This window comes from Monomorium pharaonis, chromosome 2 (assembly GCF_013373865.1).
Source record: "Monomorium pharaonis isolate MP-MQ-018 chromosome 2, ASM1337386v2, whole genome shotgun sequence".
NCBI classification, from domain to species: Eukaryota; Metazoa; Arthropoda; class Insecta; order Hymenoptera; family Formicidae; genus Monomorium; species Monomorium pharaonis.
In genome coordinates this window covers 19,644,130-19,659,251 of record NC_050468.1, presented here as the reverse complement: position 1 = coordinate 19,659,251, position 15,122 = coordinate 19,644,130, and the positions used below count along the sequence as shown (strand labels likewise).

General features: G+C 30.8%; 4 protein-coding genes across 5 annotated transcripts; 2 read left to right on the top strand and 2 right to left on the bottom strand.

The window, feature by feature from the left end:
• Positions 1-5,502: 5,502 nt before the first annotated feature.
• Positions 5,503-6,901, top strand: LOC105840820 (RWD domain-containing protein 4). Its single transcript, XM_012687896.3, has 4 exons — positions 5,503-5,839; positions 6,184-6,293; positions 6,373-6,568; positions 6,641-6,901. The coding sequence occupies exons 1-4, from the start codon at positions 5,735-5,737 to the stop codon at positions 6,806-6,808; spliced, it is 579 nt and encodes a 192-aa protein (XP_012543350.1). The 5' UTR covers positions 5,503-5,734; the 3' UTR covers positions 6,809-6,901.
• On the bottom strand, positions 6,897-9,605 carry LOC105840819 (RUS family member 1). Its single transcript, XM_012687894.2, has 9 exons — positions 9,449-9,605; positions 9,174-9,331; positions 8,522-8,682; positions 8,242-8,434; positions 8,059-8,174; positions 7,782-7,978; positions 7,440-7,699; positions 7,174-7,354; positions 6,897-7,104 (listed from the first exon to the last, which is right to left on the bottom strand). The coding sequence occupies exons 1-9, from the start codon at positions 9,567-9,569 to the stop codon at positions 7,037-7,039; spliced, it is 1,455 nt and encodes a 484-aa protein (XP_012543348.2). The 5' UTR covers positions 9,570-9,605; the 3' UTR covers positions 6,897-7,036.
• Positions 9,606-10,855: 1,250 nt separating this feature from the next.
• LOC118644569 lies at positions 10,856-12,917 on the bottom strand. The gene is made up of 2 exons (XM_036283333.1): positions 12,691-12,917; positions 10,856-12,344 (listed from the first exon to the last, which is right to left on the bottom strand). The coding sequence occupies exons 1-2, from the start codon at positions 12,879-12,881 to the stop codon at positions 11,111-11,113; spliced, it is 1,425 nt and encodes a 474-aa protein (XP_036139226.1). The 5' UTR covers positions 12,882-12,917; the 3' UTR covers positions 10,856-11,110.
• A 352-nt stretch (positions 12,918-13,269) lies between these two features.
• On the top strand, positions 13,270-14,497 carry LOC114253987. 2 transcript variants are annotated; one of them, XM_036283332.1, is made up of 3 exons: positions 13,270-13,894; positions 14,042-14,123; positions 14,225-14,260. In XM_036283332.1, exons 1-3 carry the CDS (start codon positions 13,297-13,299, stop codon positions 14,229-14,231), a joined length of 687 nt encoding a protein of 228 aa, XP_036139225.1. In that variant the 5' UTR covers positions 13,270-13,296; the 3' UTR covers positions 14,232-14,260. The 2 variants fall into 2 exon arrangements, with proteins under 2 accessions (XP_036139225.1, XP_028045145.2); XM_028189344.2 differs by having other exon boundaries at positions 14,042-14,497.
• Positions 14,498-15,122: the final 625 nt, after the last annotated feature.

The window sequence follows — 15,122 nt, the reverse complement described above, 5'->3', positions numbered from 1 at the left end:
TATTGTTTTTCTTCTATTCAAAATAACACAAATTACGTCAATAATTATAATGGACACAAGAGCTGGTTATTTAACATTTTATCTAATGTTTAAAATTTTATAAAAGAAAAAAATATTAATGCCTTTAAAGGTCAAAACAAATTGTAGCTTATTAGAAAAAAGTTATTATGTTTAAAATAAACTGGTTAAAGTTAAAAGTTAATTTATTTAAAAATAATTAAGTTAAGTTTTAAGTTATTAACTATTTAATTGTATTATTTAACATCTTTTTACTATCCAACCTTGCATGTGTAATATGAATGCATAATATACATATATGTATCTATTAAATATGAGATAATATTATATAATAATGAAAGTAGGAAAGCAGAAAATGTGACAGAAACAACGATAGAAGAGAATAGGTGACATATTAAATTTGCTATTAAACGTTTACTATATCAGTTTTCCATAATGGATTTCTAGCGTAGTGTATTTAATAGACGTTTTGATACCACAATGACGTCAGTATTGTTTCTCCCGTCAAAATGGTGCTGAGAGAGAAAATGCGTCAGCTGGGATATAATAAACTTCTGGAACGCACGCATGTTCATAAATATTGACAGCCAGCCGACATAATTATTAATTACCTCGTAATTACTCGCGCATTTCATTAGGGCCGCATTTGCTTTGTGGAACTGGAATGTGACAAGCGGCTTTTGAGCTTGTTGCATGCATTAAAATAATTCAACAATATATTATGCGAATTAATGTTTCGATAATATAATAGTATGCTATACTTATATACACATATGTAACATTATAATTTCGTCCTGCGTAATACAATCAGCAAATAATTAAATTAAATTTAAACAGTTAATGATAAAAAAAACATCATTACGAATTGTAAAATAATCGGTTACCTCGATAAATGCAGCTTGTCTATATTAATAATGGACCTTTAATCAAATAAAGCATAAATTTCGGTGCAATTTAAATACGTAAAATTATATACGTTCAAATCTCTCAAGCGAAATTATTACATCTCCAGATATATTATTATTAACAATTTAGTTTTACTTATTATCATTTTCTGTCCACAGTATGTACGTATCTTTGTCCAAAATGAATATATCACTGCGAAATTGCGGCACTCAGTAAACATTGCGTAGTACCTCCAGCAAATAGCTATTTGGCATTTGGATCATCAAAGTGATTTTAATTATCAAACAGTTGCAAATACAAAATGCTGCTTTTACAAACTGTCCGATACGTTCAATTGACATATGTTACCGCTTATTTATATTACTTGTAACTATACATTTAATAACAACTATTTCAAATTTCTCTAATTTTCTACTATTAATAAGGTAAACTGAAAATAACTTCTAACTTCTAATTAATTTCATGAAGTTATAATATCATACGAAATGCATAAATATAAAAGATGTATTTGTACATAGATATAATAAAGAGATAAAAATAGATTATGAAAGAATAGGATTTTCTATTAATATAAAAAGTCTAAAAAGAAATGACATAAAAAGAAATGACATTTGAATAAAACAAAAGGTAAAATGTAGATTATACTGCATGAATTCTCTTCTCTTCAAGAAATTCTCTTCAATATCTCGAACAAAATTGGAACACAACATTGCGAAGAATAAATGTTCTCTCAGTTTTGACATTCAGCTGATATGAAATTCAAAAACTATTAAGACTTACATATACGACCTTTTCAAGAATCGAGCCGCGAGAAATGGAGTTTGGATCGTGTCTCAAGAGAAACATTACTCGAGTTCTTTACGCGAATCGCGATCACCTATGTGTCGTCACGAATCTCAAACTGACCCTTGAGATCCATCCATTAAACACATCGAAACACGGTGTTCTTAACTAATTTTCTCAATGATCATAAATATAAGTCTAAAGTTACGAGGCCAATTTAGAAAACTACCTTTGTTTAAAAAATTTAGAATACGAAATTAAATCTGTCACAAAAATCGAGTGCATATACTTTGACATATTAAAAATGTTAAGTTGATTAGTGTTACGTACAAAAGTCTTCACGATTCTCTTATTTTGTGAATATTCGACGGAAAAATTTTAGAGGAAATAAAAGCATTATTGGTTATTGACGATCAATGAATAATATTTGTGAGCAATTGTGTGTGTGTGTGTGTGTAACATCACTTGGAATTCACTTATAAATGAAACTCAAATTTATACCAAAAGCGGAAGAAATTTCACCAATTATTATAAAATCTAGACTGATCTATCTACACTCAAAACCACAAGAATTCCCATATGAACCGCAATGTTGTCAGACTTATCTCGTTAATACGCTTAGTTCACAATGCTAAAAATCAGTCCAAAATCTCGAACAGAGAAACAATTGACCAAGTAGTAAGTTAATATTTTTTAAACACTAAATTAAGCTAAAATTAACTCTTTACAAAATTAATTTAGTTACGTCAAAAGCTATATGAACACACAACTAAAATTAAAAATTAAAAGTTAAGTAAAAAATTGATTTTTTAATTAACACATTGTTTATATTAAATTAAAAAGATGTATTTTTTTAAATTACTTAAACTAATTATAATATAAATTATTTAAAAAATGTAATATTGTATTTGTAAATTAAGCTTATATAAAATAACAAAGAAATATTATTTCTTATGTAAAAGTATATTTTTCTTTTATAATTTTTTTCTATTGCATAGATAAATTTTTAACATCAAAGAAAGTTAATAAGTTAAAGTTTATGTATTTAAAAATAACCAATTAAAAGTTAAATTATTTATAATTAACTAAGTTAAATTAAAAAATTTAACTTTTTACTTTTCCATATTAATTACTATACAACTCAGAAACTGACCAATTGCATTAAAGTTGGCCAAAATGTTCAAATGTGATTATTCTTTTGTCCGAGATCTTGGACCGATTTATAGCATCGTATAGACATAAGACTTTCGACCTCTTAACTCTTACATTTCAACTCTTAACCTCTTTACTTTGATCAGATTGCTCGTAATATCGCTTAAAAGTCTTAGATCTCTCTTGCATCAATATATATATAGAGAGACTATGCGCGATATTTACTCCCCGTGTAAGACTCAACTCCTGCCGAAGCCACCAAGTATGCTCAACCTTTGAGAATTTCTACCTGCGAGTAATTTCATCAAATAGTAAGTCACATGACTTCTCCGTTGTATCCGTGGCAATTTTCCTCTTTTCATCATTTTCTCCTCTTAAATTAATTATTAATTATTTGTAAATAATTCTCTCTTTCTCGTTACTACTAATTATAATACTCAACAACTCTGGAAACTCTTATAACTCCATTCCCACCCAGAAAAGATCGCTACACGCTTCTTTACACCGACTGCGTTATCGAGCGTGGCAGAGTCTACCTTGTCCGTTTAATAATTACGGCGTTAGCACATTATGACTAACTTCCGCAATGTGCCTTCCCAACTACCCTCTCTCGTTTTTAGTTGAGATAAATTTCTTTTATAATTTCTTTCTGCTTTCCACCACTATCTTTGAAGAATTTAACAGATGAAATCTTTTCTCTGCTCATTATGTCTCGCACACACACACACGCGCGCGCGCACTGTAATTTGTTTTTGTAAATATTTTTCTCTTACATAAAGAACTACGAGTATATTAATACTCAGCAAAATTTTTAAAGTAAAGTAAAATTATTTCTTCAAAAAAATCCTGTTATAAATTTTTGTTTAAATTATACATTTATATATTCGCTACCCTAGCAATCGCTCTATAAGTAAATGTGGCTCATAATATTATATTTTTATCACCGATACATTTTCCATACTGAGAAAATGTGTTTGGTAATAGATAGAAAATGTTCAGTGAAATAATTATTATTTGCGATCGAACGCAAATCATCGAACTGACGAGCACACTACTTAAAAAAAAAAAAAAAAAGAAGTTATAGCTTCATATTGGCAGGTTGACCCATATTTCTGTCATAAAAGTGCGTTTACAGCGTGCATGAACAAAAGTTCTCGTTGCATTCTTCCGTGCCTTTTATTCTTAAAATTCTTAAAATTCCTCGGAAGTAAAAAATTTCTTTAAGGCTAGACGTGACAATTAAAAACATGTTAAATTATTAAACAAGTGAAGTTCTGCAAGAGAAACATGATGTGATTAGCCGACGTAGCCGTCTATGCGGAGGGAGACGAAATTTCGGACGAAATGTGGGACGGACTCGTCGAACGGAAACTCGCATTAATCCGCGGCATTATGCACTTCCCATTTTCCGCCACCGCCTCCCTCGTCGGTTCCGTTCCCTCACTATCCGCTTTTCGCTTCATTTCGCCGACTCGCGTTATGATATGGCGATATTTACCGTGATGGCGTACGGCCAAGCGGAGAGGCCGGCCATTTACCCGATATGCCGATGCACTACGGCCGGACATCGGAAATACGAAAAGCGATCGTATATTTCCGGTTTTAATGCTAACTCCAAGAATGAAGGTTCGACACTTAACTCGTGTGATTAAATTCGGCGGGGAATGATTTATTCCGCGTTTCATTCAATTTATGCGCCATGAGAAAAGTCGTTTCGACAGTTAAGAGTTATTTTTGTTTCAGTACAGTTTCTATCTGAACACTCATCATTTAATATTGCGTTTGTCACAATAATTATTTATATATTAATATGATATAGCATTTATATTATATTATCCCGGATTAATTATTACAAAAATTGAATTTATCTTTCGTAAAATTCTAAACGTGGGAATAATTATACTTATATTATACATCATTATATTATACATTATATAACTTATAATTATATATCACTCTCTAAAATACAGTCAGTGAAAAATCAGTGAAGTCGGTGAAAATACATTCATTTTTAGTAGTAGACTTATAACTTATCAATCAGTGAAATAAATACGTATGTACATACACTGATCTTTCAGTAATAATACGCTAATATAGTGAAGTCAAAATCACTAAAAGACAGTGCATACTCTCTAATTATTACAGTCATAAGTATACCACTGCAAATTAGTAATAATACACCGATTATCATTTAAAGAACAGTACGTCTAATTTTATAAATATTGTGTAATTATTATATATTTAAAACAAATATATATTTTTGTTTGTTTTATTAATAATTTAAAATTTGTATACCTGTTATTTTTAAAATTGATGGTTTTTTATTTGTTTTGTTAAGTTTATTGCGAATAATAATTATAAATTTTCTTGAAGTATAATATTAAATTATAAGCATTAACAATTATCGCATTTTTATTAACATAATCATATCTTTATATTTAATCGATTTAAATAATTAAATAAAAGTAAGTTATGTAAAAGTACCTGCTATAAATTTATCTACTGAAAAATGATATTTTCTATCATTTTATAAAATTTGTAAAATTTATTTTTGCTAATCACAGAGTAATTTTATAGTTTGATATGTGTGCAAAAAATTAAATCATTCTTATAAAAATATATAAAGTAAAATTTTTTCAATAACACATTTCATAATAATATATTTAACGCAAAATTCAAATAAAAGTCTAAACAGAATTTACTCATCGAATTATCATACAAGTAGCGTCATCTAACGACGGGAGCACGAGACTTCGCAAAAGGGTTGAGACGATTAAAGAGCATTGCGAGATTTAACAATTTTCTAACCAAAAAATTACGCGTAGTGACACTCGAGCGTGGTGCGATCGTTTAGAATCTAGTCCAGGGAAGGGAGATGAGCGATGCCGAGCTCCAGGAGGAGGAAAGAGAAGTGTTACTCTCGATATACGACGGCGATCCAGCTTTTAAACAGTTGACACCCACAACATTTCAATACAAGGTATTCACTCCATGCAAAGTTGTTATATTACGCAGCTTTTCTTTCATAACTTCGTAACGATTGAGTACTTATTGTGGTACAAAATAATTTAGCATAAATTGTAACAACATAAATATACTAGTATTAAAATAGTTGAAATATTTACAGCTGTCCATTTACAAAGACTATGATTTTTTTTTGTATTTCTTCAGCCAATCTTTGAATTAACATTTGCTCCATTTTATATTTATAAAAAAATATACCCTTTTTTAAATTTTAATCAAAAGTAAATGTTTCTCATTTATCAAACTAATGTTCTATCAAAATTGTGTATATTAATCACATGATACTAATTTTTTACATAGTATGGGGAAGATAACGATATAAAATCATTTTTACTGGAAATTTCATGGGGCGCAACATATCCTACGGAAAAACCAACCATCAATATGAATACATTTTACAATAAACATATGTAAGTGTAACCAAGTGCTGTCTAACTATTTTTATTCATTTGATCACTTTGATTAAAGATAAATAATTGGAATGTACAGTGTGCAAGAGGTAAAGGATAAGGTGGTGAGTCACATAGAAGCAGAGGCTGAGCAGTGGTTAGGCAGTGCTATGACATATACGTTATTTCAGTCTGTCCAAGAACATTACACAGACTTAATGTGTATGCAACCAGATTCAATCACCGACATAAATTTGCAGACTAATAAGCTAAAAATTACAGAAGAAAATCAACAGGTATGCTCTTGAAATATTAATTCACTATAAAAGAAATTATTGCAAGCAAAATGATAACTAATACTTCTAAAGGCTGAGGAAACAATAAAGAAACCGAAGAAGGAACATTTAAGTAAAGCCCAGAAGCGTAGACAGTGGAACAAAGCAGATGGCAAAGGTGAAAGACAACGAGGATGGAATTGGGTGGACATAGTGAAACATTTGTCACAGACTGGACCTAGGACCGAAGAGGAATCATAACTTAAAATCATAATATTTTGTACAGTATAAAAAAGACATGTTATATTTTTATAAAATTGTTGGAAAAAAATAAAATAATTTCCTTATCTATTTTTCAAAATGTTTTATTCTCATATATTACTATTATTATCGTTTTTTAAATTATAGTTAAGTTAAAAAAGTTATCTGAATAAAGAATAGCACTTACAAGTGTAGACCTTCTCAGCAATTTATTTCTGATAATTCTTGTTATTCATTATTGTCCATGGAAAATCTCCAGGCGCCAACTGCCAATAAATTTGTTTCTGTTTTCCATCCTAAAATAATTAATTATATATTTACATTGAATACTAAACATACATCACTGACTCAATGAAATTACATACCATTTCTTTTTAGATTGCTAAGGAATGCTTTGTACTCATTAGAGACGATTACGTCTGTAGCGCAGATACTTTGATTAGCTATGCTCGACAATTGTATGCTATTATCTAAATTTTTGTACAGAATGTACATATTCAGTAACGGATATGATATTTCAGATGTTTCAGATTTCAACAGTATGTCCTGTATAACAATATAATTACAATATAATTACAATAAAATGTACATAGACATGACAAAAAACATAAAAAAAGCTTTGATTTCTTACTATTGGTATTCTTCTCATCATACAAAAATAGAAAGCACACATGGAAGCAAAGAAATATGACTCAAGTATTTCGGTAGGTTGTATATCTTTTTTAAGAATTACAAATATATTCCTTTTTTTAATATCTATTGTTATGATATATTTCCTTTTTTCAAAGAATTTCAGTAAAAATTCCATTTCCATGGATGAAATTATTTTTCTCTTCATGATACTTGCGAATGATACACCAATTTTTATATTAAAGCCATGTACACCTCTGGCTAAAAATAATTTATTAGTAATACAATTATTGTAGAAATTTCTTACATGGTAAAAATAAATGATTAGATAATTTTATCTTACCAGTATTTTTAAGTAGAAATACCGATTCTTCTTTATTCACTTTCCATGGCTCGGGAATTTGTTCATTCGTCATGTAATTCTTAACGATTATAGCCAAACGATCTTCATTGAGTGTATCTAAACACAATGCTTTAACTGCCGAATAATTTGCATAGAGATGAACTGCCACCAGGAAGAGATATAATTCTAATAAATATCTGTATGTACATCATACTTTATCATTATTAATACATATTTACAATATCAATCGAACATGTTAAGTATACTAGATACATACTGTCCATCGTGGAATAAAGACAATATGAAGATTCCAAAGAATGACGCAATTAGATTTACACAAGTTTCTTGACTCCCATCCTTTGCAGAAACATCTGCCACATTATTTTGTATCGCCTATAATAAGAAAGCTAATCTTAATATAAAGTTGTGTCTAAATAAATGTATAAATAATTATTCACACCTGGTGATGAATCAGTGCTGTTCTCGTAGCTCCACCAGCAACACCAACAATGGACTTCATGGTGGTCGAGATACACAGAATTACAACGGAGTATGAGGAGAAATATGGTACAAGTAATTCTATTCCTTTGGCTATGTCATCCAAGATATCGGCAAATAATCTCCATTTTTTGCATTGGCCATCTAATTTGGTTCTATAACAAAAAGAAACAAAACCTTGTTATCAAGCATTACCTAACAAAAGTGCATAATAATATATATCCTTGTTCTTTGTTCTTTACCCATTCCACCATGCAAACATTATACTTCCAATCATCCCAGTGCCACTCTTCAGGATCCATGTTATCGCTGCTGCCAAGGGTGTAGCATTTGACTCTCCAACCCCTATCCCTTTCATTATAGAATGAGTCGTCAATGTGCCTGTTATAGTACTCGCAAAGGCCTGTAAAATATTAATTTCTTTTTAATCACCTCGTCTATAAAGTAGGATAAAACAAACCTCATGCATATTATTAAGATGCAAATATATGAAATCAATCTGAGTACCCTGTGTAAATTTCAAGATTACATCTACATGGATTACTTTATACATATACGTTTACATTATGTTAACAAATTTTTTTCATATAAACAATATAAACTATGTAAAGCATTATAAATTAGATAACTTAATACAGAAAAAAATAAAGTTATATTGCCAATATATCTGACTTTAGTATTGATAAAATAAAAATATATAATAAAAACATAGAATACAATTTTCAGTACTTCTGATAAAATTTGTATCTTCCAGAGATTATTGTTTACATAAATGACACGTAAAACATAGTTTACATAGTTTGCATAGTTGTATAAACACTAGATTATTTCTATTTTACGATTGAATATGAACCAAATATCAAACACATGTTTACTCGAATGATTTAAACTAACCTGTACCGTGTCCCATATCTGATACCCTGTGTAGTCAGGATGCACGCTGTCTGGATACCCTTGCGGCAGGAATATCTGTTTGAAGATAGACGCGATCCGCGAACGAACGGCTAGCGATTCGGTGAGGGTAAATCTCACGTCCTTTACGCTGAAACCATCTAGTAAACAGGTGTCAATCGCGCGCGATCAACGCAGGGTCAAGACGCGATTGTTGCGATACTGATTGCGGGACTAATTCGATCGATTTATCGTTGGCTACATAGCAATAATCTTACCTTCGGACTTTACATAGACTATCTCTTTCTCGTTTCCGTAACTTTCGCGAAACAGAATACTCATATTCGCGGAAAGAATGCCACGGCAAAAATTTACTCCATTCGCCACGTTCGCTGACATTGGCTGACATGTGCACACGTCGTCTGCTAGGACTCTTTTTTTCGAATACATGTGTTATAAGATGACTTGACACACAAATTTTTTAACACATTATAAGTCGATGATTCCTTCAATCGGCGGAGTTGCATTTTTGTTTGTTGTATGTATAACGCGTTAGTAATCTTTTTTTCATTTGTAGAGCAACATAAAATCTTAATTAATAAATTAATTATAATATAAATAGGATACATTTTATTAATTTTTAACTCGCAGTCTCTATAATCTTATAATCTTTCTTTGTATATCAAGTAACAAAATACTTCTAATCTATATAAATAAAAATGTAAATGTTTGTTCCTCATCTAAGATCTCCGTAAGTTTTTCACCGATTGCTTTGAAATTTTTACACAACGTTGCATTCGTAATCGGGAGTGTTCTTATGGGGTCTGATTTTGGATATACCGGTGTTTCAAAAATGATGGCCATAATTTAAGTGTAAAAAATAGTTTTTTATTAATATTATTAAAATTTTGACACATTGAGACGGGGAGAGACGGGAAGAGACGGGGAAAGACCGGGAGAGACCGGGAGAGACCGGGAGAGACCGGGAGAGACGGGAGAGACCGGGAGAGACGGGGAGAGACCGGGAGAGACCGGGAGAGACCAGGAGTGACGGGGAGAGACGGGAGAGACCGGGAGAGGCGAAGAATGTTTCTATTGTGTTTAAATTAAGGTAATAAGAAAAATAAAGATGGCTGTTATTTTATTGAAAAAAAGGAACTTATTTATAAAACAGTCTTTTGAATGGATTTCTAAATCCATGGCAGCTTTTAGAAAAAAAAGTTAGAAGTATGTGAATAAATGAATATTAGATTTATTAAAGATAGATAAATGCTTATTCAACAATAAAATAAAAAGAGCAACAGTAAACCAAGGCTATTAAAAGTCAAACAACAAAAGCAAAGAAAATTAAAAAAAAACGTAGCATAAGAATAGAGAGCCACAGCAACGCGTGGCAGGGCATAGCTAGTAAATTAATAAATTAATAAAAATTTGAATAAAATTAATTTTACTACTTTTATTAATTTTATTCACAAAAGTACAATTTAATTAACAACCTTTGTTGTTGGTTAATTTATCCGGCACAATTGTTTACAGCAATATTTCTGGTTGTATAATTTGTTGTCTTTTATAATCTTTCTTTTTACATGTATTCTTTTCAAGTAACAAAAAAATGTCTAATTAATAAGTTTATTATAATATGCAAATAAATTTTATTAATTTTATTAATTTTTATTTATCATATCCAATATATTGTTGATGAATTAATTATTAGTTAATTCAACCGACAGAATTAATTACAACAACATTTCCGGAGTCTAATATTTCATTCTATATGTATGTCAAGCAACAATAAATTTATTTCTAATTAATAAAATAAAATGTGGATAGAATTAATAAACAATTTATTAATAAAATTATTTCTAATTTTTACTTTCTAATGGATTATCGCAAAAATTGTACAAATATGCAAGATTATATAGGTGATGATACTTAACGAGTTAACATCTTTGGCCGTTACTTTTTGTTGCATTTTTCCTAATGTCAAATAACGCACAAGCATCGCCGATTATTCCATTTAATTCGGCGATGCACAAATCCAATCTTTCCTTGATTTTATTTACATCGCTTTTTCTATCGGCGCTTGTACTGCTTTTCCGTCCATTACTCGAATCCATTTCACGATCGACGATTTTTACGCTTTGTGAGTTATCTTCGCGTTTACGAGCGTCGTTCACTTTTTTAGTTTCGTAATCGAGTCCAGCTATTTCTTCTTTTTGATTTCGGGATTTGTGACGTGATCCGTTTTGTTGCGCCTTCGAATCACTTTTACGCGCTAAAGCTCCGCTCAGCCGCAACTTTTCAAGAAGATTTATTTTCACTTTACGATACTTCGACTCGTCTTTCGATTTTTCATCATCTATATTTTGTATCCGTACGGGTAGATCTTCATCATTCCGATAAGTGAATGATATGCTTCCTATTTTTTCTTCACCGATCTCTTCAAATTTTTCTTTCCTCGTGCCTGTATCACTCGATTTTATTTCTTCTTTAATCACATCACAAGATTTGTCACTCATTTTTATACCTAGCAATTTGTTTACTTCATTTTGTGATTCAACATTAAATTTATTCGCTAAAACATTTTTCTTTATTTTTTTCGTCGAACCGTATCGTCTTGGTTTCGATTTAAAGCAATTGAGAAAAAATCGGCCTGCGTTGATTCGACATCCGACCGAGGTGCATTGTACACCTCGGGAAATTCTTTTCCTCTTAATTTTGTGTCTTAAAACATTCACAGGATTACAACCCGTCTCGCTAACGATGTCGTTTCGATGCTCGTTAAGCTTCCTCAGCTTCTCATCTACAACACGTGAAATTCTCGGGTCCCCAGTGTCTCCTAATGCGCCTCCCGGTCTCTCGTCGGTTTCTTTCCCGGATTTTTCGGCGTCCGAAATGGACTTTCGATACGTTCCCGACGGTTCAGACACACGCGATCTATTTGGCCGTTCATCATCTTCGATTGATTTATCGTCACGCGGGTAATCCTCTTTAAATACGGCCGCCTCGTTCGCCGCTTTTACTTCCCGCGCACGTTTCGCGAATGATAAACGAGCGGATAAATCAGTGCCGCCTGGCGAATCGTCCCCCTTAAAATTTCTTCGCGGCTCGTACCGTGCGCCCGTTCGATTCTCTCCGTTTTTCCTCGAATGATTAAATTCCGTAGGTGTTAAACTGAGACATCAAAATATTTCTTTATGTATCAAGTATTAACAGGTAACAAAATACATTGCCACAATAAGTCTATTTGCTCCACTTATTTCAAATTGATAAATTTTAAACAAAACAAAAAGTGAATTATACCTTAAGACAAACAAAACATATTTTGGGGATTAATTTTTTTATTATGTTGAACATAAATTTATTTTATATTTATATATTTGGTATAAAAAAATTTAGTATTTGGTATTATATTTATATATTTAGTATTCCAAGTATTATATATATATATATATATATTTACATTTATTTATTCATAAATAGAATGTTGATAAAACAACTTATTTCTCATTAATCATACCTTGATAAGTTATGCGTCGATAAAGAGATTGCGTTTTCATTTTTAAATGCGACAATTTCTTCTCGTAATCGCAAAATTCTGATGTTCAATTCGGCTACAGCAACGATGATGTTATCAATATTAATTTCTGCGTCCTCACGTGAACCGTGATATGAATTAGAAGTCAGTTTGTTTGTACCATACGTGTCCATAAACTGCTCTTAAAATTGCGCGATATTAAAAAGAAGCAGTTTAATATTCAATACTTTAAAAAATAATTACAATATATTATATAATTGTTTATATAATAATAAAATTACATTGCTTCATCAAAGTTGTTATTTTAATTTTATTATTTATTATTTTCAAAAAAATCTTTAATTCTTGAGTTATTTCTTTCCTAATCGCTGTGAAAACAGTAAATATACAAACTATTAATTAACGACGCGCCTTGTAAATAACGTCGCATCGCTTAAATGTCAAAATGTGAATGATCTTCACGTCGAAGATCGTTCATACGATCTCTTGGGGAACATTTAAATTTTCAGTGAAATTAATAAAGATAACAGAGAAAGAAAATAATAAATTCAAAATGTAATCACTGTGCCATCGAATCAACCCTTAAAGATGGCCGAAGACAATATCGACGATATCCTGGTGCGCCTTGACGAGATCGAGAAGCTGCAGGCAGAACTTCGGCATTTGGTACCGCGAGTCACGAATAGCTCATCTAAACACACGAGACACCAGGATCTCTCTCGCGATTCGCCCGCGTCGATTCGTTTTCCGTCCCTTTTCACGTTTCCCGTAATTTCGAATTTTACATCAACTCCGAGGAACGAGCGTCTGCAAAAATCAACCGCGCGTTTGAACCTCACCAACAAAACATCAAGCGGCAACCGACATTCCACAGTAAACCTGAAAAATACGGGGGGATGCTCCTCTCAGAGCAAAGCAAGAGAAACAAATGTCTTTAAAAATCTGTTAAAAAGTAACAGCAATGCGAACTCGCAGGCGAGAAATTTTTTAGCTTCAACTTCTACAGTGGGTTCGAGAGCGTCAACAAGTAGCAGTATCGCAAACCGAATGACCAAGGAGCCGCGAGAAGCAATTAAAAAGAGATTAAAGAGCGAGACGCCGAAGACTGCAAGTAGAGATAAAACGCAGCGGGTAGCTGACGAGAGATCCAATGTGCAGCTATCCGAAAGTGAAAATGTGAACTCAAGTGAGTGGCGCACACTCCAAGACTCTGCTAACTTTTATTATTCATACGATCAATTGTTGTGAATCAAGAAAAATTTTTTTTTCTAAATTTTCAACCCCACATTATTAATTGTTATTTCTCAGTTTCTTTCGATTCCTGCGTTCACAGTACGCTCGTCTGTGCAGACATCGGACATTCGAGTTAACGGGATAGAAGCTACGAGATTACAAGGCGCACATCTAAAAAATTGGTATTGCAACAAAATGAGCACGTTTATCGAGCAAATTATGGAAAAACTGAATTATTGTTTTGTGGATGATAAGAGAGTGACCGTACCATATCATCATCTAGGGAGTAGAACACCCAGAAGAGTACAGATGCTACATTCACCAACTAAAGAAATGGAAACTCCGCGATTACATGAGTCTACGGCAAAAATGTTTGTCAATTAAAAATATAATGCTTCAAAAAGAAAACAAAAGATATAAAAATAACATAATAAAATAACATAAAATTAAGTGACATATAGCTTTTTAATTAACAATCGTAATATACATTGCAATTATAAAGCAATATAATTCTAATTTCAAGCAACACCCAATTTGAAAATTATAATGATGTAAATAAATTGATTATTAATTATTTCCAACGCAAGGAATTGAAAAAAATTGTAGCAAAAAATTAAAAAATTATATAATATATTGATAATTTTTAATCTTTTTTATTTTTAAACTCAAATTAAAAAATGAAAAGTATATATTATACTTACCCTTTAGTCTTATATATGTACTTTAAATGTGTTAAAGAGTTTTTAATTTTCCAAAGTCAATTTGAAGAATTTTATACTCTGTAATACCAGTAATTTTATCACTTAGAATCCCTTTACATATATTTGATATGCTTCATAATCTTATCCTCATTTAAACATTGTTAGATTTTAACTGAAGATTTCTGATTGAAATATATTATTACTAAAAATTTCTCCTATAATTGATTACTTTTTATTAAAATTAATTTAAATTCATTAAAATGCATTAAGATTTATTAAAATTTATTAAATTTATTTTATTGTTATTTAGAAAAAAAATTAATTTTATAAATTTTAATGAATCTTAATGAATCTAATAAATCTTAATAAAAATTGGAAAAAAAGATTAGGAATTAAGTATATTGATTTCATAATTAATCATTTTCGATAGTGATTGATCGCTGCGTAAAAATATAATAATAATAATATTAATAATAATAA